The 25,957-nt window shown below is 38.0% G+C and overlaps 1 protein-coding gene across 4 annotated transcripts in view; it reads right to left on the bottom strand.

The window, feature by feature from the left end:
- The window catches only part of STARD13 (StAR related lipid transfer domain containing 13), a 285,632-nt gene that overhangs the window by 161,406 nt on the left and 98,269 nt on the right, over positions 1 to 25,957 (bottom strand). For all 4 annotated transcript variants that reach the window (XM_015623486.3, XM_015623492.3, XM_015623509.3 and 1 more), the window contains one exon: positions 2,979 to 3,012. In XM_015623486.3, the coding sequence (XP_015478972.1) occupies positions 2,979 to 3,012 (34 nt within the window). The remainder of the gene's footprint in view (positions 1 to 2,978; positions 3,013 to 25,957) is intronic.

Genomic DNA, 25,957 nt, shown 5'->3' with positions numbered 1-25,957 from the left:
ATTACATCTGGAAGTAAAGACACAAGGCCTGTCAAGCATACAGTGACACTGCCAGCAATGCTGGTACTTAAAATGAGGTTCCCTGGTGTGGCTGGGTGGTCTGTGCAGCTGTAGCTTTTCTTAGACACATTTTGGGTATCCTGCTTAACATATTGCAAGGCACCCACTACAAACCCAGGTAATAGAAGCCCCAAAATATAGCATTTATTTGAGGGAAAAAAAAAAAGGTAACATAGATATCAACAAGAGAGAGAACAGGATTCCAAAGGGCAGGTTTTTTCCCTCTTACATGAAGAAATGGTTTACATGGAGGATGACTGGCAGCTGAGGATAGCCCAGCCTTGGGGAAAGGTCTGCAGAAGTTCCCAGCCCTGGAGCTGCAGCAGCTCTGAGCTGCCCTGTGAATCCCAACTCCTGGCAGGGTGGGGTTATAGGTGCTACTTGGTGGGGAGGGCAGGGTGACCCACTGGCACTCTGGGGAAAGACTCTTTTGGCCTTTGAGAGCTCAAGACCTCTGACCAAGAAAGGGGTCAGAAGAATAAATGACAAAAGAGAATCAGATAGAATAAGAAGTAACCATGTAAGGGGATAGTGATGCAGAAAACAAACTTGAGTAGAACACTGAGTGCTGTGTTCTATGTGTGGCTGATCTGGGCAGGATAGGTTTTCTCCTCATGCAATAAATTCCAAAACCTTACTATTTATTATCTAGAAAGCATAGAAAATATCAGAAATGTTTAGCAACTGCTAATCTGTAAGAAACCCTTGTCCCTCAGTTCAAGACATAGATTTACCCTTTTTTGTAATTTAAATAATGTTTTCTCTTTTTATCTCTCTCTTTTTTTTTTAAATTCTTCAATATAACAAATTTCAAAGCCAAAAGTTTCAAAGTTATATAAAAATTAACACTTTTCATTTTGTAGACTGTTAAATCATTGCATGCTGAGATGCGTGTACCTATTTTACAGAAACAATTTGAAATAGAAATTAATGGATGCTAACTTTTTCCTGTAAAATGTTCTATTTGAAGAATATGGACATTTTCTGCCAGAAATTTTTAATGATAAATTTATTACCAGCTCTACCATATGCTAGATTTCTATGACTAAAGTTTCACCTCAGTGACCAAACTGATCTGTCATTCTTCTTTCACGCCTGCAGTCATCAGATTTTCAACCATCATTCTACAGCTCTACCATTAGGCTGGGTGCTGAAACTTTATCTCTTTTAGTGACAAAATTAATATTGTCATAAAAGTAAAACAATTAAAAATCAATCATGCTATAAAATGGGAATGCTGCTAAAATAGTTTTATTTAAAGTGCATAAGACATTGACACGATTTCCTTGAAGTAACACTTCAGTGGCACAGAGAGGTTTTGATCCAACAATGAATACAATTAAAACAATTGCTCAGTCAATCTCAGCACTTCTGAAATTTGTTTACCATTGGAAAAGCCCAGGCATGTAATTCATTGGCAAACACCATCATGGAATAAACCCACATCCAAATCATAAAGCAGGAGAAGTTAACGTGTATAGAGCTTGAATGAAAATACATACATTTTCACTCAGCATTTTGTTGACCTGAAGTTAAGTACATGAGGGTGGAATTACCTACAGAGACCTGAGTTTTCTAGCCCAGGGTTTCTGGCATTTTGCTAAGCCACCATGTTTGCCAGCAGAGCCACTGAATCAGTGAAACTGGCCCCAAAAAGCTGCATTCATCTGATTCTAACCGAGTTAAGGTTGGCCCCTGGAATGAACTGTGGATGCAGTTTAGATCAGAGACAGATGCAAGAAGAAATCACTGAGTGAGCAAACTGGCTTAAACTAGTCCTTCAGGACAAAAAAAATAAAAGATGCTAAGTCATCTAGGGACAGAGGGGTAATTACAGCAGCAATGTCCAATTGCTTTCCTTTTAATTGGCACACACTGCATACATCCTGACTAACAAAACAGAAAATGCAGTCAGAAATGGGTGACTCCAGAGGTCAGTTAGTTTATGACTGAAATATTTCTAGCTGGCAAAGACTTTTGCGTGAAGGAGGATTCATCTAGACTTTGGGGACATTTCTTTTTGCAAAACTGTGGGCTGCTATTAAACCCCAGTAACCCACATTCTGGGAAGCAGTTAATTTTCTCTGTATTTCTTAATTGTGCTTCATTACAATTTAATAAGGACATTTACTCTCAATTAAGCAAATCACCCAAGCAGTTTTTTACGCCTCTTGCAATTAATTGGTTTTGTCAAATGCAGGTTTAATTGTGTGTTAAGTATCTTGCTGAACTAGGATCTGTGTGTGTGTACATATCTGTCTATCCAAACCTCTCCTTAGCTCCTGGCATGATAATGTATGTGTGGTTCAGGGTATCTGAGTCTTTAGCTGTGCTTACTGCTCTGCTCTTGGTGTCTCGCTGGCCCTAAATAATTCTTCCATAATGGTCAAACTCACTACTGCTGTTAATGTTGAAAAATGCTTCAACCAGACAGTGGGTTCCTGCTAAGGGAGAAATCAGGCATTTTGACTCTGGACATGTGGGTCCCAAGAGGTTGTTAGATTTTTTGAACAATATGCCTCTGTAATGAGCCTTTTCATCAGATTCAGCTGCTGAGTGACCACTGAGATAGAAAAAGCTCTGAGGTATTCCTCATCTCAACTGACCTCTCACACACACACATACCAGTGCCATGGCAAGACCTTGAGTCCTACTCTGACACCAGTGACAAATGCTTGGGTTTATCCCCATTCTTCCAGAACTTACCTTGCAAGGTGCAAACTGCAAGGTGATGGATTATCAGCTTTCCTAAGAACCACCTTAATCCTACACCCATAGGTCATGAACAGCAGCATGGAAGTGATTGTCACAAAAGCACTGAACACCCATTTAACAGCAGAGACTCCCTTGGTCCTCTATCAATGCATGCATGGTTACACAAGCCACCAAGAAACTTTGAAGAAGTAACACAGCCTTACCTGCTTTTTCCTTGCACAGCTTCTGAAACAGCATCTGCAAGAAAGTGATTTTTCTTTAATATTGGTACATTTTTTCCTTCAAATAAGTTGCACATTTCAAGTTGACAATCTATATAATTATTAATCGCCACCATCATGCACAAGGCATAAAATCCAGAGCTTATCAATAAAAATCATATCAATAAAAATCATGAAGAGTAGCTACTTTTGCTTGCTAATGACAAGCCAGCACCCATTCTCAAATCGGGTTCACCTGTCTTGCAGTGAGTGTAGCAGTCTAGTGCACTCTACAAGCAGAGTGTGTGCTGCAAGGATACATGAGGTACAACACACTGGAACATGCCTGAAATGTACTTGCGATGCTGGTGGGGCTCAGGGAGCAGACAGGCTGCTGTAAGTTGTGTAGGCAGCTGTACTGATGGGCAAGAAACAGGACACCACGACTCAGAAAGGTAGAGACATGTTTCCTGTTCGTCTGTGACCAAAAGAGGGTTACTCTGCCGGAGGGTCACGAGCAAACTGACCTGCCATGTTGTTTTCTTCATATTTTTTACTTTTCTGCTTTGGGATTGCCATGCTAAATGAAAGGGGTGCCATTAACACCACATTTGGATGCACCTCTTGGTCAATTACTTTTCTCCTTAATAGATTTTAGTGCCCAAATGAGTTTGTTGATAGTGATTAAATCCTTTCATAGATCCATCACCTCTCTCAGCAACGCAGGCTGTAAATGAAACTAGCATAATGGGTGGAACTGTACCTAATTTCTTTTTTAAATTAAACAGAAGGGTGAACAGATTCCTCCAGGTACCAGTGTGAAGTGCCCAATACGAAGGCTGCTGAAAAGACAGCTGTCCTGTGCCTTGCAGTGACACACTCCCTGTTCCTGTTACCTGCTTGTCCCTACATGGACAACCTTTTCATCAGATACACCAAGTGCTCCGCTATCTCTTCAGTCAACATTGCTTTTTCAGACTTGATAGGAATCTGTCTATGAAAACATGCGTTTTATTTATCTTTTATTTAATGAAGAATTTTACCGAGATATTGGAAAATTCCTCCTCTGAGCACAAAACTGAATTGATTAAGCATCTCTCTTAAAAATAGCGAGAGTACAGCTAGGCTACATATTTTTTGCCTTCTGCAAGGCAATTTCATTCTAGAAGAGCCTCTTCCTCCATTGTATGATCTGCCTGAGCAGCAGCTGAAGCTGATCAGTCTTTAGCCAGCAGGGATCAAGAGGAGTGGTCACTTCAGATGGGAAGATAATGAGTGGCTGAGCCCAAATAAGGTTTCATTAGTGGCAAAGCATCTCATTTCCACGGAGAAGCAGGAAATTCAGGCATAGGCTGTATCATCTGGCAAGGGACAGGCAGGTCCCACATGAGTATGCCAGGTTTTTGGGATGCCTTTTTGAGTGCGCTGTATCATGTCTCTCCACTTTTCAGCAAGCTGCAGTGTTGTTTATCACCCTGCCTGGGGACAGGCACCTGATTTTTAGTATCACAACTCTGGCATAAACCCGGTCAATGCCTAAATTGCTATACTGAATCTTTGGATAAGCACTTCTTGAAGAATACATAAATGATATGTGAATCAAAAATAAATATGTCAGTCCTTCATGGATAGCTGGCTTGTGTGTTCTAGTGCTGCCAGAAGGACACTAGCTATTAAAATCATACTCAGGCTATGTTAACTTCCAAGATCTTTTTAGGATGCCAAAAAAAAAAGGATGCAAATTATTGCTGGAACAATCCCAAGTGGCAACAGAAAGCTGCCAACTAGAAGTGATTTATGGAAATGATAACACACTATATAACTAATTGTGTAACTAAATACATTTACGGGAGGACTAGCAACCCATCTGAACAGCATGGCACCAGCTAATCAAATATATAGAAACCATGGACCAAGAGAGTACAGTTCTAGCCAAAAGACTGCTGCAGCACCTGCTGCTATGAATAATAAAGAAATCATTTGCGTACAACTCCAGCTGTAACATTTTTGCAAGTGGAAGTGTCAAACAGAAGCCAAAGATAAATACACTCTGCTGATATAGCCATGTGTTTTTTTGCTGAAGCATGTAAACTAGCCCACAGAAACCAGAAATGTTTAGATGCTGGGTCCATTCCTCCCCCTCAGCAGTCCTGTGTTTCAGCAGGGCCACCCCACGTTCACCTCTGTGAGCAAAGGTCTCCAAAAGCTTGCCTGGGCAGTGTCACCCTGTGCTCTGTGATCAGAGCAGGATGAGCCAGTGACATGAATGAGGCAATTGTACTCTGAGTGTTGGTGCAGCTAGCTCAGGAAAAGCTGTGGATCCGTTGTTGGGAGGAAAGTGGACATGTTGCATTTATAAAGAACCTGGCATGGCCTCAAGTTTCAACAGTTTTTATTGGATTTTAAGACAAACTTCACAGAAGTTATTGCCAATCATTGAGACAGGTTGTTTGTTCAGGGAAGGGCAGAGTCAACATCCCTGGAGGTATTTAAAAGATGTGTAGATGCAGATGTGGCACTCAGGGACATGGTTAAATGGTGGACTTGACAGTGTTAGGTTAATGGCTGTACCTGAAGATCTTTGAGGTCTTATATAACCTAAATGATTGGATGATTCTGATTTTCCTGAAAGGCATTCTGTGTGGAAAAAAATTATTCAAATGAACTCCTCGGATGAAGTGGAAGTGAAGGTAGAAGCAAAACACCACAGCATTATAAAGTCAACGAGGAAAATAAACATATACATCAAAAAACGGTTTCTCTGATGTATACATAATCTTTCATGGTTATAAGTGATCAGGGCATGGAACTCATCAAACAACTGGATTAAATGACTTAATAACATCCCAGAAAGTTTACTGTCACATAAAAGCTTTTTTTTTTTGTTTGTTTGACACAGATTATGAAACAGTTGACTTGAACAACTTCAAAAACATTTTAATTTGCAACAGCACAGGGATTCTGCAATGCCAGCCAATCCTGTAATACCATACACCATTTAAAAAAAAAATAAATACCATTTTTCATCCAAGTCTTTTGCTTCTCTCTTCCCCATCAACCTCTATTAGTTATTAGCTCTTTTATGCTCCCATTTAAAATATGCCCATATCTTCCACTGATATTTCTGAGTACCTGTCAAACTGTCATCATTCACTCTCAGGAAATCACACCCTCCAAAAAAAAAATAAAAAAGGTAATTAGTATATCTGTTTAGCATGCAAATAACTCTTCTAGACATTTAATAAAAAGTCAGAGGATTTATTCAACATAGATATGGTTTCAAAAATATCACTGCTATCAAATAAACCCTGGCATTTGGACAGGGCTACTTTACATCTGCTGTTAATAAAAAAGGCTTTGGATTCTGTAAGCTTATATTCTGCAGTGAGCAGCCAGCAGCACCACTCTGAAACATGACTCTCCTTGCAGAGGAAAAAGGATAAATCTGTATGACTTCCAACTGGTTCACTGATACTGAAGGAAACAACTCTAAACTGAAAAAGGTCCTGCAAAGTATAAAGATTGAAAACCATGCTGGTTCTTCATTCTACCAATTTAATAACCTGCTAGGCTTTAACTGGAGTGACATATAGGCAGTTTTAAAGGAGGAAAACAGCAATCCACATGCAAAACTCAATCATCTGCATAGCGGGTTTATTAGATCCTTTCAGAAAGATGTTGACAGAAGGAAAGAAAATCCTAGTTTCTGCTTCAAAATAAAATTCTACAGCCCAAAAAGGGAAGTAATATTAGGACACTAAGCAATGTTAACCTTAACTTGAAGTTACCTGGCCCCTGCAAGAGATCTTCAGTCTGGGTGACACTTGCAAGTTCCCGAGAGAACATTAGCTGAGAATTATGGCAATACTGAAGCTATTCCGCAGAAAATACTGTTGAGACTGCTGTGTCAGAAATTCGATTTCTCTCAAAGACTTGGCACCCATCTTTGGTGCAGGGTTGAAATCGCTGCTGGATTTTAGTGCTTAAGATGTATCTTCAAAGGCTGACAACAGGGCTCATAATTTTCCTTTCAAATACAACCACTGCAGAGGTGTTTATTAGAGACCATATTTAATATATGACTGGAGCGCTATTGGAGAAGTCACTTGTGGCATGGGAGATGGATCTTGGTTGGATGGGATTCTGCCTCATACCTGCATCCCAACATGTTGGCCTCCTCACCAGGTTAGAAAGTGGGGGAAGGCAAAATTCTCGATTTCTTCCATTGAACCTGAGCTACTGTGCTGCAAACTATTCATGATGGAGTCAAAGAAAGAATATTAAGTCTGCAGTCAAGCAAGTCTTGTTGCTTATTCACAAGAAGAATGACCAGCAGGTCAAGGGAGGTTATTCTGCCCCTCTACTCCACTCTCATGAGACCCCACTGGGATTGCCGCATCCAGCTCTGGGGACCCCAGCACAGAAAAAAATGTTGTGCTGTTGGAATGGACCCAGAGGAGGGCCACAAAGATGATCAGAGGGCTGAAACAACTCTCCTATGAAGACAGGGTGAGAGAGTTGGAGAAGAGAAGGCTCTGGGGAGACCTCACTGCAGTACCTACAGGGGGGCTTCAAGCATCTGTAAGAATTCAGAGGACACAGACACGTCTTTTGAAAACCCTAAACTTAATATTCTGAGCTGTGTTCTAAAAAGGTAAGATTGTAAATACTGCCTAGAGATATAAAAGCATATGTAATAATTGTGCACAGGTGTTACAAGACACATAATGAAAATTTGAAAACGATTTTCCCTAGTTTAGTATTTTAGTTGGTAAAATTACCCTCACTCACAGTTTTCAAAATGCATTTTACTTTAGTCTAAATACTTATTTTATTTAATTTTGCACCAAGATCAGCACTGATTCAAAAACTCATAGAAGGAAGTAGTTATTAAATTGTTTTTTTCTGTTTGCTACTAATATGTATCTATTTTGCCTAAGTACTATTGATAGAAGTTTAGAAAATAATGTGACATTTCTTATGTCTGCTGTTTTGAAAGCTTTGATCAAATAGCAATCTGCCTGGAAACTATTTTAAAGTGAAAGCTTTTGAGTGACATTAAAAAAAGGTTTACAGTAAGTGGAGCAGGGCAATAATAAAGTATATAAAAATGAAAACCATTTCAACAATGTTCCAAGTGAGATTAGAAGAAAATGAGCTACAAGACTAACAGTAAAGGAACATGCATTTCAGTAAGTGTAATTTATCATACTTATCTAAAAGAATTTATTATATTAACAGACTAGGGAGATTTTACCTCTTGCAGCTGCTATTATTTCCAAATGTCAAGCAATTACAACCCGGGGGGTTATAACCAAGTTTTTATTGCGGAGGATTCAGTTCCAACACACGAGGAACAGCCACTTGTGGTGAGTGCTTCGGTGTGCCTCTATGGTATCTTTTACTGTATTAAACCATTGCAATTGCTTGTTTTGCCATCAGATTGGATGATACCATTCATCTCTGTGGCTCGGCTGGCTGTGCCTATTTGTCTTGCACCAGCTTTAGCACTCATCTTGACAAATAGGAATCAAAAGCAGCAGAACATTAATTTTATCCCAGTTTCTTCTGTTTAATTTGTTGCTTTCATCACAAGAGCTCCATTACAGCTCCATTTCCTCTGTTGCACATGTTGCTCTAATGCAAGAACTTTGTTTAATACTCTGTAACCTTGGGTTTTTTGCTGTCATTCACTCTACATTAGCTTTGCTTCTCCTATGATTTCCCTTATGGGATGAGTGTGTTTGCTATTCCATGGTTTTGGAGAGTGAACTATCTGATCTCCTATATTTGGCCCCAGTACAACTAGTGGAAGTCTGAACATGAAAATTTTCCTGTTATTTAATGGAGAAAAAAGCCTCTGTGTTGACAAGAGCCTCTTCGTTGCTGACTATGCCATATCACATATGCAGGTATGTTCAGATACCACCATTTACATTAGGGTAAAAAAATTGTTGCAGAAGTTTGCAACTGATCTACAAATCCCACAGAGAGATGAGAGCAATAATATGGGAATCAGTAGAAGTGGTAATTTGAAGCTTGTGACTATTGAGGACTTCTTCACACTCTTTTTCAATTTAAAAATTCCATTGACATGACTTTTCAACAGAGAATGTCAATTATCAAATAAAAAAGCAAATTGTTAAAAGGTTTCATTTTGATAGCTATGAAAGAAAAGTACTTTTTGTGTTGAAAATATGTTTACTTTAATATTTAACTCATTGAATAACATTACATAAGAAATTTGCAAAGCCTGGTCTTGAACCATATAAGAAAATTTTACAAACTGGCAAAGCATTTCACAGAAAGGAAAGACTATTTCAACAAATATTTGTACTTGAAACCACGAAAAAGGTTTCATAAGGTATCCTAAGTTTAGATACCTTCTTCACCTTCAAGGATTTTATTATACCTGTGATTTTGGAGGTCACTGGAATTAATTTAGAAAATAGCTCTGAACAGGTAGAATTATTCTTTTTTTAATACTATTTTGGAGATGTAGATATTTAAAACTCCAGAATGTTACTTTGCTGTAATATATCCATGGTAATTTTCTTAAATTTTCAGAGATTCTATATACTGTGCTCATGGAAGTCCATATTCTAACCAAAGCAAGCTGAGAGGACAGCTTCTCTGTTGTCACTATTTTGCCCTTTGTGACCAGCTGGAGAGACACAACACAGATGTTTCACTGCAGAAACAGATACCCCTTGGCCCTTCAAGGTGATCAGGGCAGCCAAACAGGTCTGGTTCCACCTGGTATAAAGTGGTGATATATCTCCATTCTCCTTCACTTACACAAACTCTTAGTAGCACTTCCCACTTTTGTGCTTTTAGATATGCTTTAATAGTAGCCAATATTTTAAAATCTAATTAAAATGTAGCCTGACAGTTGGGTATTATGTTCTTAAGGTACAGGAAACCTCAAGAATTTTGCCAAGAAGACAGCTTGTGGAATATGTACACACTTTTGGTTTGCATGGTGTCCTGAATGTTCAGTTCGTCCCATCCAATTCCCATCAGCCATTCTTAAGGATCACTTCCTTACAGGATATAGTTCTGCCACATCTCAGCAAATTTCACCCTGATAAAATCAAAAAATGTCCTCTTCATTATGCTTTTACTTTTAGCAAGTCCCAGAAGCACTTAGTCATTCTGAACTCTCGACTCTGCAGTAGGACTAACATCAACATGCTCAGAACTGTGCAAATAACAATTAGTGTTCAGTCCTGTGCTAAGATAACCAGCCATGATGCTGTATAAACAAAGACATGAATTAAAACTGGAGATAATGTAGTTGTCACAACATAAGCGTGGGGGTCAGGTGGAAATGTGATGGGGCGGAGGTGGGAGGAAGAGAGACAAAAATGAAGAGCAATGACTGCCAAAGGGAGATGAACAAAAGTGAGAGGCCAGAGCAGCCCCTGCTTTTTACAATCCTGGAACAATACAGTGAGTCACACATTGCTATCATTTTTACCCTCTTGAGTAGGAAGAAGTGCTATATCTATTTTAAAGATAGAATGAAGTGGGAAAGGTACAAGAGGTCACAGAACAACAAAGAAAGGCATGAAAGCTGGGGACTGCTATCCTGCTCTGGGAAATGAGCGACTGCTAAAGCAAACAGCAGTTAGCAGTAATCCATGGCAGAGCATGAAAACTAAGCCCTGTGAGCTCTGGCTACAGCTGTGGTGTTATTTTAGCTTGGCTCAGAGCAGTACTTAGCTGGGAATGAACTTCAGACTGCTATTAGCAGCAGTTTGTTTGTTTTCACTACTGAGTGTCCACAGAAATGTTTCATGATGGCTAGGCTCTAAGTGGATATCAGGTATTCATTCTCCTTCACAGTCAATAAAACTCATCATTGTAATTTTGTCTTAAACGAAAATGCACTTTTCCCAGTAAAATGATGTATTAGCCATCAGTTAAAAATCTTGATCAACATTTTAGGCTTTTTGAGGAAAATCAGCACAGGTTTGTTTAGTGGTCATTTTTCAGTAAAAGGTAAAGCAGGGTTAAGTGAAGAATAAGTTGTTTTATTCCAAAGAATTACTGAAAATACAGAAGTTGTGCATAGCAGAAGACCTGTGGACAATTTCGTGAGAACACCTGCAGAAAATGTTAGGTAGCATCTCTGTCCCTTCTGGCATCCCAGAGAAGCAGACATTATGATTGTTTTGTATCTTGTAATTTATAGATTTTAGTCTTTATAGAACATTTCAGTACTGCCTCTGTGGTTTTATCTCTGCTTATCAGAGCTGTTATACCAGCTTTAAAAAAGAACCTTTTCCCATGCAAATGACATACTTTCCCTTTCATACTTAACCCTTTCTAAGAAAGAACATAATGGTTTTCAGTGTGCCAGCACCAGGTAAAAGGATGCCACCTACCTCACCACCTCCACAGCAAATGCACCCAAGACATGTCAGAAATTACAGCTCCACCGCAAATTCTGGTGTAGCCCATAGGAAAACCTATGCTTGTGATGTCTATTGACTTCTGTTGTTTATTTTCAAAATGAACACTTCAACCCATATAAACATAGGACAATACATTTATGTTATGATTGTAAAGTTAATATTTTCATAGCAAAGCATTCATTTCCCTTTGCAGTGGGGTTCACTGCCAGAAAATGCCCAGGTGCAATTCAGGTAACTGCCATGTAAACACCTAAACAATACACAGACCTAAACAACTTCAAAGCCCTGTGTTCCCAGCTGCTTGCCTTACTTTTTGCCTTACCTGCCATGCACCCTAACCACGCCCTCTTCCCCTCCCCAAGTAAGCATATGCACACATATATAGACACACACATACTTTTAGATGTATGTATGTGAGTACACCCCTGATTCACCCACCTTTCCAGTCTTTTCCCTGCAAAAATTGCTGAGGTTGTGAAAGAGCACAAATTTGCGTGCTCACCTACTGAAAGGGCTGCTGGCTTAATCTGTGACCTCCAACAAGTCAGCGCAGCACTGGCTGAACAAAGAAATGAATGTTCTGCAGCTAGTCATGAACATCTCCACTGCTACAGTGACCCTTGGATTACTGCTATCCAGAGCAAACCTTTAAGCAGATTGGTCTCTAACTTCTGCAGCTATGTCACTCCTAATACACAAGTCAGAGACGTTAGGGTTTCCACAGCCATAACCATATTTTATAATTTACTGTCTTACAGACATCACAAAATGTCAGTACAGAAGCATTGACCTTGACTTATCTGTGTCATATCATGTTTAAAATCATTGGCAAAAGTCACGATGAGGTACTTAGTCATCTTCATGCATCCTTCTCTGACAACAGGAGAGAGCAGATATTTGTTAGGGACTAGCTCAAATTCCAACCTCCCTCCATCCTCCCACACACATACATACACATTCCTGCATAGCCTAAGAAAGATTCAAACTCATTTCAATATATGTAGTACTGGCTAAAGCTGTTTTAAACCAAAAAAAACCCAAAAACCACTTTATTTCTTGAAATGGAGTAAAATAACTGTACTCCCACAGAGGGGTTTTAAAATTGTCATGGGCAGCCAAAACAAATATATTCACAGAACTATCTCCATACCTTGTGCTCCTATATGAAGACCTTGTTTTATGCTTCTCTGCAATACAGACAAACAATTACTTTCTGTTCCTTTTTTTTATTATTTTTTTTAATTTTTTTTTGGTAGCTAAGCACCATGACCTTCCTAGAAATATTCAAGGATCCTTTAGTGGAAAACTCCACAATCTCTTCAGTGTTACTGTTCTTCATAGTTCAGTATGATTTCTAAATGGAATAAACTGAACTTAAAAGTACAGAATTAAAAAAGGTGGTATTAGTCAAGTTTCAGACAATTTAAATAAAAATTAATTTTTCATAGCATTGCTTAATATTTATGACACGTTTGTTGAACAATTTTTATACTACTCACATGCATATCATGGACAACAACTAAATGCTGATGGAATGAATGGAGATTTTTCCATCACCTTGCCTATCACCTTTACCTTTTTGTCCTTAATCCCTGAGACAAATATTATCCTTTTCTGTTTCCTGTTGTGTAATTCAAGATAATGGCCACTGTTTAAAATTTGTTTTTATAGTTAGATTTAACGTGCTATTCATCTTTTGAAAAGAACTGATTTTAGAAAAAACATCATTGCTTCAGCTGATCTTAAATCAAGGTGGATCTGATTTATATGAACTATAAGTCAGGTCCAACAAGAATAAACTTTTAAAGTGAAAATTATTGTCTCAACCCAGAAAATTGAGAAACCCCACAGTAAAGGGTGTACCTAGTGATCCACATCTATCTTCTGTTCAATTTTACTCATTCAGTCACAGCAACCAAAAATAATGCCAACTCATGATGCAACATCTGAGATCAGAAAGCAGTTATTGTTATTCAGTTTCAAAAAGTTTTCTCCTAATTGATATATTCTAATATTCCAAGAAAAAAAAATAGAAAAACATTTGAAAAGGGCTTCTCATTGGGAAAAATCTACTAATTATTCAAGAAAGGATTTTTGGCTTCCTATGCTCTCTGGCTGGGCTTCTGAACTATAGTCAGAATTCACATCTGCAACAACTTTGGTGATACCAACTGCTGGAAAACTGGATGCTGAAATGTCTCTCTACTTTTACAGCTTGAATTCTATTTCAGCATAGAAATGTACATTTGATTAGTAATTGTTTTATTAATTATTGAGGGAAGTAAAGGTGGCTCTCCCAAAGTCTCATGGGTGTAAGATGAACTAGTTCCCCATTCCTTGGGACCTCAGTGCTGTCTGTACAAAGAACAGTAGCTCTCAGTTATTGAGAGACTCAGTTTGCTCTGTTATTATCTGCTCTGACAGATCTCCTACACAAATCCTTCCTCCAGAAGCAGGAGCAATTATTTTGTACTTCATGGGGTAATGACATGAGAATAAAGGAGAGATGTCACATTACAGTCATTCTGCTGCCTGTGCTACAATTCATAGTGACAGTATCTGAGGACTTGTTCCTACTGCACTAGGAGTAAGACAAGACCTTTACATAACTATAAGTAGCTCTTAACCAAAGAAACATGTAAATTCATGCATGTAAATTAATGCAAATGAATTTTCAAAATTTGCTGACCTCTTGACAGGTGATGGAAATAAATTTGAGGGCATTCTCCCAGGATTAGCTGTACTTCAGGACTAGAGGCTAGGTCTTGACTTAATCTAGGACCTACAACATCATGAGAGCTTGAAGGAGACCATCAAATACATAGAACCTTACTATGAGCTGCTAATGAGAGTTAATGATACAATATCTAGAATTTTGACCTGCTTATTATGTAACTTCAAATGTTTCATCCCTTGCAGCAATAGCTGGGGCTTCATGGCTACTTGCACCTTCACATTCAGGGCCCTCCAGTATCTTAGGCTGTCTTTAAAACCCATTTATCACTAGAAATACCTACTAATATTTTATAGTTGATGAAAAGAAGAAAAAAAATCAATTAAAAATTAATGTTTACACCAAGCCAAACAGGCTAGTATCAAAACAGACTCAACAATGTAGTTTATGACAGCATATTTTAGCTCACCAAGTATAAAGGCCATGTACAGTGTCAAGCCTGCTTATCATCTACATGATTAAAGAATGAGAATACATAACTCTAGGCAGATGATTTAAGAAAGGAGAAGATGCCGTACATATTAATTGACTGTGAGATTAAGCAACTATCATTATTTCACTGACTTCTTTATATTTCAGAATCTTAGTACCCCTTTAGTCTGAATTCATATCTATACAAGCCCAAACAGGGAGCAAACATTGGGTGTATGTAACACTACCTGGAGTTCCTCCAGTCTTCATGCTAAACATTCTTAAGGCCCTTTAAAGATAACAGTCTAATTTCTTGCTGCATTTTTTCTACAATGTATTGCAATATTCACCTTCATTCTATGTCAAATCTAATATAATTCATAACTAATCTTGGGCAAGCCTAAACTCTCTCTTAACTAAAATGTATTCTAGTATGAACTTTTTTTTTTACTAAATAATCAAACAATGACATTTCTATGGTGACTTTTATTTTAAAGAATTCTGAAGGACAGAAAGAGACACTCAAATTACTTTCTGCACAAGGGCTTTTCCACATTTGGTACCAGAATGTACCTACCTCTCTTATCTCCAGAAGTTCTAGAATTTTTGATCCTGTGTTGTAAATTTTCAGTACACTACCTGTCAGCTTTTTAACAGTCACAGTGTTTTGGAGCACATATTAAGAGCTTTATCCATATGAGATTAAAGTACAAATTCAAGACAGCAACACAGAGAATGCAGCAATTTACCATTTATGTAGCATTATGTTATTTTATTGCTTACATCACAAAGATTCTCACATTCAGGATTCAACCAGAAATAAGGGAACACACAACATATGAAAAACTAGGTCAAACCCCCTGCATATGTATAGGATGAAAGGATCCTCCTTGGATTGAAGACCTCACAGCCTAGCTTAGACTTTTATTCTAGATGCTAGTGGCACCTCTGGTCATGGCAGAGGGATTAGAAATACATGACCTTTAAGGTCCCTTCCAATATAAACTATTCTATGATCAGGATGCTCAGGTGCCTACTAGAGATGTTTACAATTTCTGAACTGGCGCCAGTGGATAATGGATATAAAAATAGACATGGTCATCTTTCTGCCACTAGTTCTGCCCCTAACAATGGAATTAAAAACTGAAACATGCCATTTTGTATACACAAGGAAATATGTATTTACAGGTGATTTCAACACTGCTCTTATTTTTCAATATACTCAGCAGCTACTCTAGATCATGAAGCACAAGATTACAAAAAAAAATTAAGAAAAAATTAAGGAATTCCTGGCAAGTTTTACATTCCCCTTTAAAAAAAAAATTATATACACCCTCCCTTCCTCCCTTCCCTCCAGCAAATACCACTCATGTTTAAGATTAGATTATTTTTCTCCCGATTCCTCTTTAGCTGCCAGAGAGTGACTCATTGTCAGATTGATCTAATTACAATTACAGACCTTGTTCTTCTGGTGTTACAAGGGAAAACTAGGAAACATAAAGGAAAAGGTCAATACAGAAGGACTCTACAAGTCAGGATATGTTAAACAGTGCCACTAGTGACTTCTGCTGATTTTTCTATTGCATTTTTTTACAATAATGCAACAGAAATCAATTACACTTCTCAGACACCTACCCGAAAGGTTGGTTTTGTTTCCATGCTACATTACAGATTTTAGTTCTTTGGCATAAGAGTGAAACAAGAGTGTAATAGTTTAATAATATAGTTTAATAATAGCATCATATAGTTACTGTTAATAGAATAATAAATATGAGCTATTTATGTAACATGCATGTGATATTTTGAAAGATTTATACATGGTTTATGACTCTAATTTATACACTTTGAAGGCAAAAATATACTTAAAAAGAGTGAAATTATTTTCCTGAGAAGACCTCTCTGGTGTTTGCCTTCAAGTTTTTCTAGGAGCCAAAGAGAAAGGTCAAGTCTAAGGATCTTGCTTTGTTGGAAAGTTTATTTAATATTAGTAACCAAGAGCATTAAATTTGTAAATTACTGTAATAACTTTTGTGTTTTCATATACTTCTAATTTTCCCCGAGAATGTAATTAGAGAGTAGGTATTTAACTGCACTATCCTTGTCACTGTCTTTATCTAATAGCTGACATTATGCAGCTAAATATGTCACCCCTGAGAGTCTTCTGAATTTGTTTGGAGATGCTGGCATGGTTGTTAAAAAAGCACAGCTACCTTAACAGTTTTGCAGGGGAAACAATTAGTAAATCTTACTGGTTTGGCATTTTAGAATAAATCAGCTTTGCTGGAGAAGTTCAAAATACTGAACAAACACAATAGCGATGCAGTAATACTTTGGAAGACATTATCAGTTGGAATTAGCAAAGCAGGTTGTTAAGGCTATGGTACTGCTTAATTTTATTAATTATGTTTCATTTTGGTTAAAAAACCAAAACCGTAAACCTCATAATTGCAGATAATATAACTTTGCCTTTTTTTTTTTGGAGAAGAGATATGAAGTATAGCAAATAATATTATTTTACAATGGCTAATTAAACAACCCCAAAGGGGGCTGGAAACATAAAGTGCAGGCCACTTGAAAGTCTTTATTGAAAAAGGGGTATCTCCTTGTAACCTGAACTCTTTTATTCCCAGGAAGATGCCTTTTACAGAACATGACTGTCCTCAGTAGTGCCTAAGGCAGTTGCATTAGAAGAGACTCAGTTCAAGAACAGAACAGAATAAATGAAAATGAGGAGCCAAGAGAAAATCAGAATTTCCATTGTAACATTTTTATATTATTCATTATTATTCTTTGCTATCCACAAATAATGAAGAATCAAATTAATGTAAGATATGAAAAAACCCCAAACCTATATAGAAAATCCATGATAAATTCCTACACTTAACTGAAAATAAGTGTTTTTTACATTTACAAGTCATCAGGTTGTTAAGTTTTGGCACATGTAACAAAACTTTGAGTTTATCTAACAGTACATTGCACATGTGGGATTGACTTCATCTATTAACAGGTGTCTACAATGCAAACATTTACAGCTGAGGCAGTTATTCTGTCTGGGATATTGGTCATCTCACAGAAAAATCTCAAGAATAAAGCACTTTATAAATGTGCCTGGTTTTGCCTTTAAAGAGGATGACCACCTCTCCTTACATGTAAAAAGTCCAAAACATGACACACATTTTGTAGAAACAGCATTTTCCACAGAACTGCAGTTCTGTGCAGCATTTGTCTTGCCACACTGAATAGTCCCACAAAGATCTGCAGTGGTACCTCCTGACCTCTCTGACTCAGTACTAAGGTTTAGAGAAGGTACCTAATAAATGTAAGCAGCATCATGAGAGGTGTGAAAAGACTTTGTCAAGATGCTAGATGTAGATGTTACTAGATGCTATCAGACAAAATCGCTCATGTCAAGTTGCTTTCTTCAGTGTAAATACATCTCAGTGAAAAACCTGAACTTGGTATCAAAGCTTCCCCCAAGGAGACAGTAGACATTTGTGTAAGTTTTTCAAACCCCTTATACTTCCAACACTCTGAAGCTCAGGACTGGATTCACTTAGCAGAGCTAGCCCTTACAAACATATTTATTGAATGCTCAGCAGGTGAACTGACTACAGAGGAACTAACAGAAAAGATGTTGATAAATAAGAGGGTGTGCCTTGTAATGCAAAATAATGTGATAGAGGCTGGTAAATGGCCTTGGTATGCTGACACAAATTCTCTGCTCTTGTGGCATTCATCCTGCAGGTCCTGGTCCCTGCTACTCAGATACTATCCTCAAGACCCTGTCTTCCTCATATTTACCCCTACTTCTCTTCATCTCCCCAGGATTTGCTGTTAGAACATTTCCTGCAGGTACCTCTATCACCTCTTCCACTGAAAAGGCAGCAGTGACTTGCCATTAAAACCACTGCAGGCAAAACAGGTTACAACATCTGAAATGAGCAGCTTGAAAATGAGACCAGGGGATGTAGTAACTGGGCAGGTGGTTAAATATAGGACGATATGGACACATTAGCAGCTGGGATAGCTGCAGCAAGAAGAGAGTCTATTTATTTCCTCTGTAAATGGAGCAGTCTATCACCATCACAGCTCAGTGACACTCCATCCTCTGGCTTGCTCAAGCCAAAGAAAGCTCATGAGATGTTAGGATACACACAGAGAAGAAAGGACAATAACAATAACAAAGCAATGTCTTTCTGTGAATTAGTATGCAGTGTCATGAAAGACATAATGGAAGAAGCATTGATCATCTCCCAAAAGAATCACAGACTTTTAGAGGACTCACAGAGGAACCACTCAGAGTTGTTAAAAACTATGAAGAGAGCATAAAAAACCAGTTGCTCCTAGGAGGAAATTATAGCATGGAAGATGTTCACAAGTGCATACATTTAAAAGGTATATAAAGACCTCTATCTTGATTTGTAACCCCAGAACACCAACATCCAAAGTCACAAATTTAAAACATAGGAACAGGAAACAGATTTTTCATGCAAGAGCAAATTATACTATGATGTACATTTCCACAGGAGGTTTTGAGTGCTCATGTTTAGCAAAGAGACAAAAGAACTCAGACAACCTTTTGGATGTCAGAAATATCCATATTCATTATTTTTCAAGCCACTGCATTTTTTAAATGAAATTACTTGAATAAACCTATTTCTACACGGGAGCCAAGTCTTCTGGGTGGAGGTTACATCCCATATTTTTAGCAGCATATTCCATGTAAGCCTATGCACCAGGCTATAGTGATGCCCTTTGAAATTTGTGTTTCTGGCCACCCTGAAAAAAGACACTGGATCTCATCCAAATAACAAGCCTCCCAAAATGCCCAGAAAACATTCAAAGAACAGTTAAATAGAGCACTACAAGGTGCTTAAAAAGTTATCATTAATTACAATTATGTTATAAAATAATAAATAACAGCCACGAGTGAAGTACCTTAATTTTCTTTGCCTTAGTTTTTAATTTCCTTAGTAGAAAACTCTAGATAATATGGTCTGAATAACACAATCCGCTCATCAAACTAATTACAGTATAAATTTCTACGCAATCTGTTTAACTAAGCATTAGCTGGAAAGTTCTTGAGAAACCCTTACCAATGTAGTGAAAACCTTCCTTTATATAATCATGTGAAAGAATATAAGAAAGGGAAGAAATCCATTGAAATTTAGCTCTTAGAAAGCTGATGAATAAGCTAATCTGTTACTGAGTGACTCAACGTTCAACTGTTTAAAAATGGCATATGAACAAAACCCCAGGAGAATGCCATTGTTCTGAGCTATTTTCTTTTCTTAATTAGTCCTAATGCTATTTTATAAAACTACTATTCTCTCTTTTTAAGTATCTTTGATTTAAACACATAAATATGCAAAATATAGAAAAATAACAAATAACAATAACAATTTTCAAAGTTAAAACTTGCACCTTAAATTGGAACTGCAGTACTGAGAAAAATTACTGAATTTAGGCCTCTTTTAGGATATAAATTGAATATGTTAATTTTATTCATCAGAAACAATGGCACAGTGCACATACATACAAAATCCACCAGAAATAAGGGAAGGTCACCAGGCTAATCACTTTGGCTTATTTCCCTTTTCTGTACTCCCATCTGCCTATTTTATCTGCTCTTCATATTAAAAAGGAAAAACTTGAACAAAGTTAGGCCAAAATCGACCTACTTTTTTTGTTAGTTTTAATTAATTCATTTTTTCTTTGCAGCATCTCTGTAATTTCTATACCTTCTACTTCACACATGGTTTCTCTATAAAGCCAACTAAATAATGTCATGTATTTTTTGCCACTCATGAGAAAACCTGTACAGTACTGAATCATCACCAGGGGTGGATCTTTGCATTTGAATGGTGTTGTATGCAGGACGGGTCTCCACATTAAGAAAGAAGTCACCTTAAGTTTACATGAAATTAGAATTAGCAAGTCTGCAGATCAAACTAATAGAAGCAGAAGAGCAGGTTTCAGTAACATGATTTCTTGCAAGTGTATTCTTTCCACATAATTTTGTGCAAGTAGATTAATTTTACTTCATATTAAAATGCAACACTTTTCTCTGAATCTTCTCCTCCCAAGCAAGTACAGTCCATGTTACTTATTAATCAAAGACTGTGGAAAAGGAATTTTATCAGTAGGTGAGTACAGTCATTTGAGAGGAAAGAAAACAACCTAAAGTACAGAAATCAAATCAAGTGCTACAACAAGTACTCTGTTCTGGTATCAGCGATGCCAACTTTTGAAAAAGAACATTAAAAACTTTTCCGAGATGGGGACAGAGCCAAAACTCACTACAGAAACAGACAAACCTGGCAACTGCTTATAACACAGCTCAAGACCTAATAACAGGCCAATCTGCCAGTCAGTTCCTGCAACTGGCAGGAATTTTCAGGTCAGTTCAAGAGTGACTGGGATGCATGGACCACAATAGCTACAAGCTCATGAGGGCTCAGCATGCTGGGATGAGCAATGAGGAACCCAAGCTAGAGACTGAAATTGGAAGAGACCCTGAATTACAGCCTTCTTCCCCAAACCTACTTCTCCAAAATTTGCTTTATATTGATATAAGAAAAGTGTAAATAAAAATTGAACAGAGCTTTAATGAGGCTTGAATACAGGACAAAGAAGAGATTATGCAAGCAGACCTAACTGGAAAGGGGAAATAAAAAAATATAAAGAAAAGACTCTTTAAAAGAACTGCTTTTAGATTTATTGGCTTCACTCAGAAATCAAATCCCAGCCCTGACTGAACTGTCTTTCCAGCCACTTTCTGTGCTTGGCAGATAAGATGCATAAGGAAACAGTTTGAGTACAATTGCCAACCTGAATTTTGTGGGACCATGCTAGACTATCCTAATCACATTCACACCATTTTGCTTTGGCTTTCTCAGGTCTCTAAGAAGAAGCAGATTTACAGTTCAAGGTGTCTCAATGAAAACAAAAGGAACAGAGAGCCTGCAAACAGACTCTGGCTCTGAAGCAGAAGAGTTTGTATTCCCTATTATTTCACATGGACCCAAAACAAAATAAATTGTGAGACAGTTTAGTTGAACTCAGAGCTCACATAAGATAATCTGACAGTGGCAAACCAAGTAGCTGGGGCTGGATTCAACTTTCAACCACATTCAGGAGTGTTCTTTCTACCACTGCTTGGTAAAGCAGAGCGCAGCAGGTACTTTGAAACGTGTTTCACTGCACAGCTACATTCGCATATCCTCCGAGCAGACAACAGTGTGCTCTCCTGAAGGCTGTTGTGGTGGGTTCTGAAACCCCACAGAGAAGAACTGCATGAGGGCCCTGGATGAAAAGAACTTAACAGAATCTCCATCCCTCTTCCTTGCTGGCGGCTGGAACAAACTTCTGCACCCTGTATTTCTGACATTACAGGAGTTCTATCCCTTTGCTCAGTACGATATAGATGAGCAGAAGAGAATAACCTGGTTTCTCCAGAAGAAGGGGAAAGGGAAGAAAGATATTGCAAATAAAGGAATTCTTCATTTTTCCAGAACACCCCTGAAGAGGCTAAGCTGGAAACTGTAAATGTAGTAAAGAGATGTGGGCAGATTTTCTGGCAGTGGTAGCTCTACTAGCTACTCAGACAATCTTGTCCAAAAGACAAGAGTGGACATCCTATACTACAGAAAATTCATACAATAAACTAAATCCCATACAGCAGTTCCATCATTGCAGTCTTTCTTCCTAAAGAGGAAAGCATTACACTATTGTGTGTCATGCATCCAGGACAGCTGGCAGGAAAATGTGATAGAAAAGCTGTTTATTCTTGGAGAGGTACTATCTTCCATCCTCTTCAGAGCCATATAGTTTCATAGGGTTAGGATCCTGTCCCAGACAGCATGGTTTGGAAATTTGTTATTCTCTACTGGAGAAATGCTAATGAGCACAGCCTTTTACCCAAAACATCTTGATGTCTGAGGCTCTTGCCAATTTGTTTGTTTGTTTGTTTGTTTTAATTAAGGAAGAAGTTTGCTCCTCATGCTGAGAAGCAACTGGAGAGCCTGCTGTACCAGGGAATGAAGAGAAAATGTGAGTCACGTTTGGCAGCATCTGCCATTATACACAGCAGAAGCTGCACTTAAGCCAGTGCTTGCTAATGCAAGTGAACTAACAGAAATAGTCTTATCCATCAGCATCACTGCATAGGTCAAGAGGCAGATGTAGCATATCAATTTGATCTGGGATGCTGTATCAAAAGACCTCAGGAGGGTTTTCACAGAGTGATTCCTAACTCAAGAAAGCCCCCAGGCTGTTTGAACTGAGTAGCAGATGTAGAGATAGATGATACTGCTCTCAGATACAGCATGGATTGGCTTTGTAGGAAAGGCCACTAGATACACAAAGGAAGGAAGAGTACAATTAAGGCTGTCCTATCCCTTTTTCCTGAGGCTATAGGATGGAAACTAGGAGGCAGGTCTGCAATCAGAAGTATTTTGGTCTTTGACCACAAAGGAACCAGTCACAATCTGGATCACAATTCAGCCTGTGTCTAGAGTCATAGCCTGGAATCTGGAGTAGAAAAAAAATAACTACTTAGAAGAAAATGGTAGTGCTCCCTTTGGTGCTCCTTTTCTTTCCCAGGTACAAACCCTGAACATTTGGAGGTGTATTTCTACACCTCACTCAATAAAATGGTGCTTTTAATTTAAAAAAGTATCAAACACATAAAAATACTGCAAAAACTTATATGCGTAAAATTCAGCATAGAAAAAAAACCAGTAACCAGATGCCTGGTTGTTTTTTAGCAAAAATAAGACAAAATAAATCTAAAATCAGATAACCATCATTAATAGAAACATGATAACACATATCATAAAATCACTAAGGTTGGAAAATATCTTTAAGATCATCAAGTCCAACTTTCAACCCTGTACCAACACTATGTTCACCATCAAACCATGCCCCCAATTGCTGTATCCACATTTAGTTTTTTGGAATACTTCCAGGGATGGTGACTCCATCACTTCCCTAGGCAGTCTGTTACAATTCTTTATAACCCTTTCTGTGAAAATATTTTTCCTAATACCTAATCTAAGCCTCCCCTGGTGGAACTTGGAGCCCTTTCTTCTCATCCTGTCACTTGTTACCCAGGAGAAGAGGTAATGAAGAAGAACAGACCTGAAAACAGGTGAGATACAAAATATAGAGACAAAAACTCTTTGATATTGGTAGTGCTGTATAAAAGCAAGAGTGAGAGCACAGAACTCTTACTGTGGTGATGAAAGTAGGTTTTCTAAGATAAAAAGATGGGATCTGCATCAAATAGGTGCAGAGGACTTCTCTGTGGAAGAGTACATATTCTAGGAAGAAGTGAGGCAGGGAATACAGAGATGGGTATAAATTTGAAGGGATTTCACTTGTAAAAAATTACCTTGTTTCTGTTTGGGAGTCCCTTGATAGAAGGGACAGATGTGTTGTGCACCATATAACAATAAAAGAGGTTATGTCAATCCTCCTGTACACAGACAGCAAAGCTGACAGTCTACTGCCAATGAATTTTCATTAAATTTAAGTACATAAAGCAAATCTGTTTTTGGGATGTCTAATTATCTTACATATTTATCAACACACATATTTATGGCACCAGTGCATATTTAGTAACCATTCTTTATGTCTATGTGCATATCTACATATGCACGGATAAATATCTTCTGGCCTTCCTTCCAATTATGTAACTATTAAGCAATGTCTTCAGCTGTTAGCCCTCTAAAACTGTTTCTGATCCTACCTCACTTACAGTTTGCTGCATCTTGTTTTCATTATGCTGTAAAACTGAAGCAGTGGAGGAGGAGGGCTGTAAGAAAAGCATTTGTTCAATGAAGAGCCCCTCAAAATAGCAAATACATTTTACTGAGTTCTTTTAGTAGAAGCCATGTTCTTCTGAAAAGTTAACAAAGGAAGTTTTGTATCTCTCCTGATGGAATGCAATTTTCACACACACACACACACACACACACACACACACACACACAGATATCAGAAATAGATACTTGATGTCTTATAAATATATCCAAAACAAATTAACTGTAGCACTGTGTCATAAATATAGTTCTGTTTTAATGAGTGTCATATCTTTTGCTGATTGAGTGCAAAAATCTCTTCTCAACCATTTCACTTCCAGGACAAATGGTCAGTATCCCCAGTGGCATGTATTAATTTATAGATGAGTGGGATCTTCATGGGATTACCAGCTGTTCTTCACATTTACATCCCTTGCCAAGATAATATTTCATAATGTTTTCTTGAACCACTCAATTACATGGAAAAGCCTCTGTAATGACCTGTCCTTGGCTCACCTTCCTCTCCTGTGGAAATACCATTAAAGCATAATTCTATGGGTTGGAAAAACATGTGTGAAGATATAAAAGTTGTCTTGGAAATACTTGGCTCCTTGTACAAGGAACAGTAGGATCTGCATAGAGCCATATCTCTCTAGTGCATTTACCAGCAGTGTTGGCAGGGTTGTCACGTTAACTCTAGACTAATCTATTGTGTGAAATACTTCTCATTTGATACATAAATCATAGCCTGTATTCCAAAAAGCTTTCCTCGTAAGTGTAAAGGAGAGATGAGGCAATAAGCATGCAGAGCAGAGAGAAAAAAGAAGCACCACAGCTGTGTTGGGTTGGTGCACTGCCCTGTATGGTGCACAAGTTGCCCAGCTCCCACCTAGGTTTGCAGAAACAGAGCTTTAAGAAGTCTTTAAAAAGAAAGTTGTGGCTGCACCCAGGCTGTTTACAAAGAATTTTCCTAAATTATTAGGCCCCAACTAAGAGGGATCACAAAAGAACTTTTAAATCTAGGAAATTGGGATTGGGGAATGGAGAGATGGAAGGTGAGCGAGTATGCCAAGAGGTGTACATGATAAGAAAGGAACAGGCTATTAAGGAAGTTGCAAATGAAAATAAAGACCTTACATTTAACACAGCAAAAGACAGAACCATAGCTTGGGAAATGAAAAAAGAGCATGACTGAAGTGATAGATGAGGAAATGATTCCTGCAGTAGAGTTCAGTAGATCTGAGTGGCAGGACTACACTCCTTTCTCACAAAGAAGCATTTAGTTCAGTGTCTCTGCTGAATCCAGGGGGATTACTTTTGTGAGTTAAGAGTCTCCTGTGTCAGATAAAGCTCCATGAACTTCACCGTGCCTCCTATTCAATTGCATTTATCTGAAGAATTCAGTTTTGAACAATGCATGTCAAAACCAGCATAGACCAGAGATCAGAAACAAAAAATTATCATGGATATAGAAAATGTTAATTGCAAAGGAAAACTAGATGAAGTAGGTCTGTTAATCTAGAAAAGAGTGGGCTGAAACCTGAGAGTAGCTTCCAAGCATATGTTATAATGAGAAAGGAAAAATCTTTTTTCCACAGCTGAGGAGGACAAAAG

This window comes from Parus major, chromosome 1 (assembly GCF_001522545.3).
Source record: "Parus major isolate Abel chromosome 1, Parus_major1.1, whole genome shotgun sequence".
In the NCBI taxonomy this organism is placed as follows: Eukaryota; Metazoa; Chordata; class Aves; order Passeriformes; family Paridae; genus Parus; species Parus major.
Note: the sequence above shows the minus strand (reverse complement) of the source record. Positions and strands in the feature narration are given on the sequence as shown.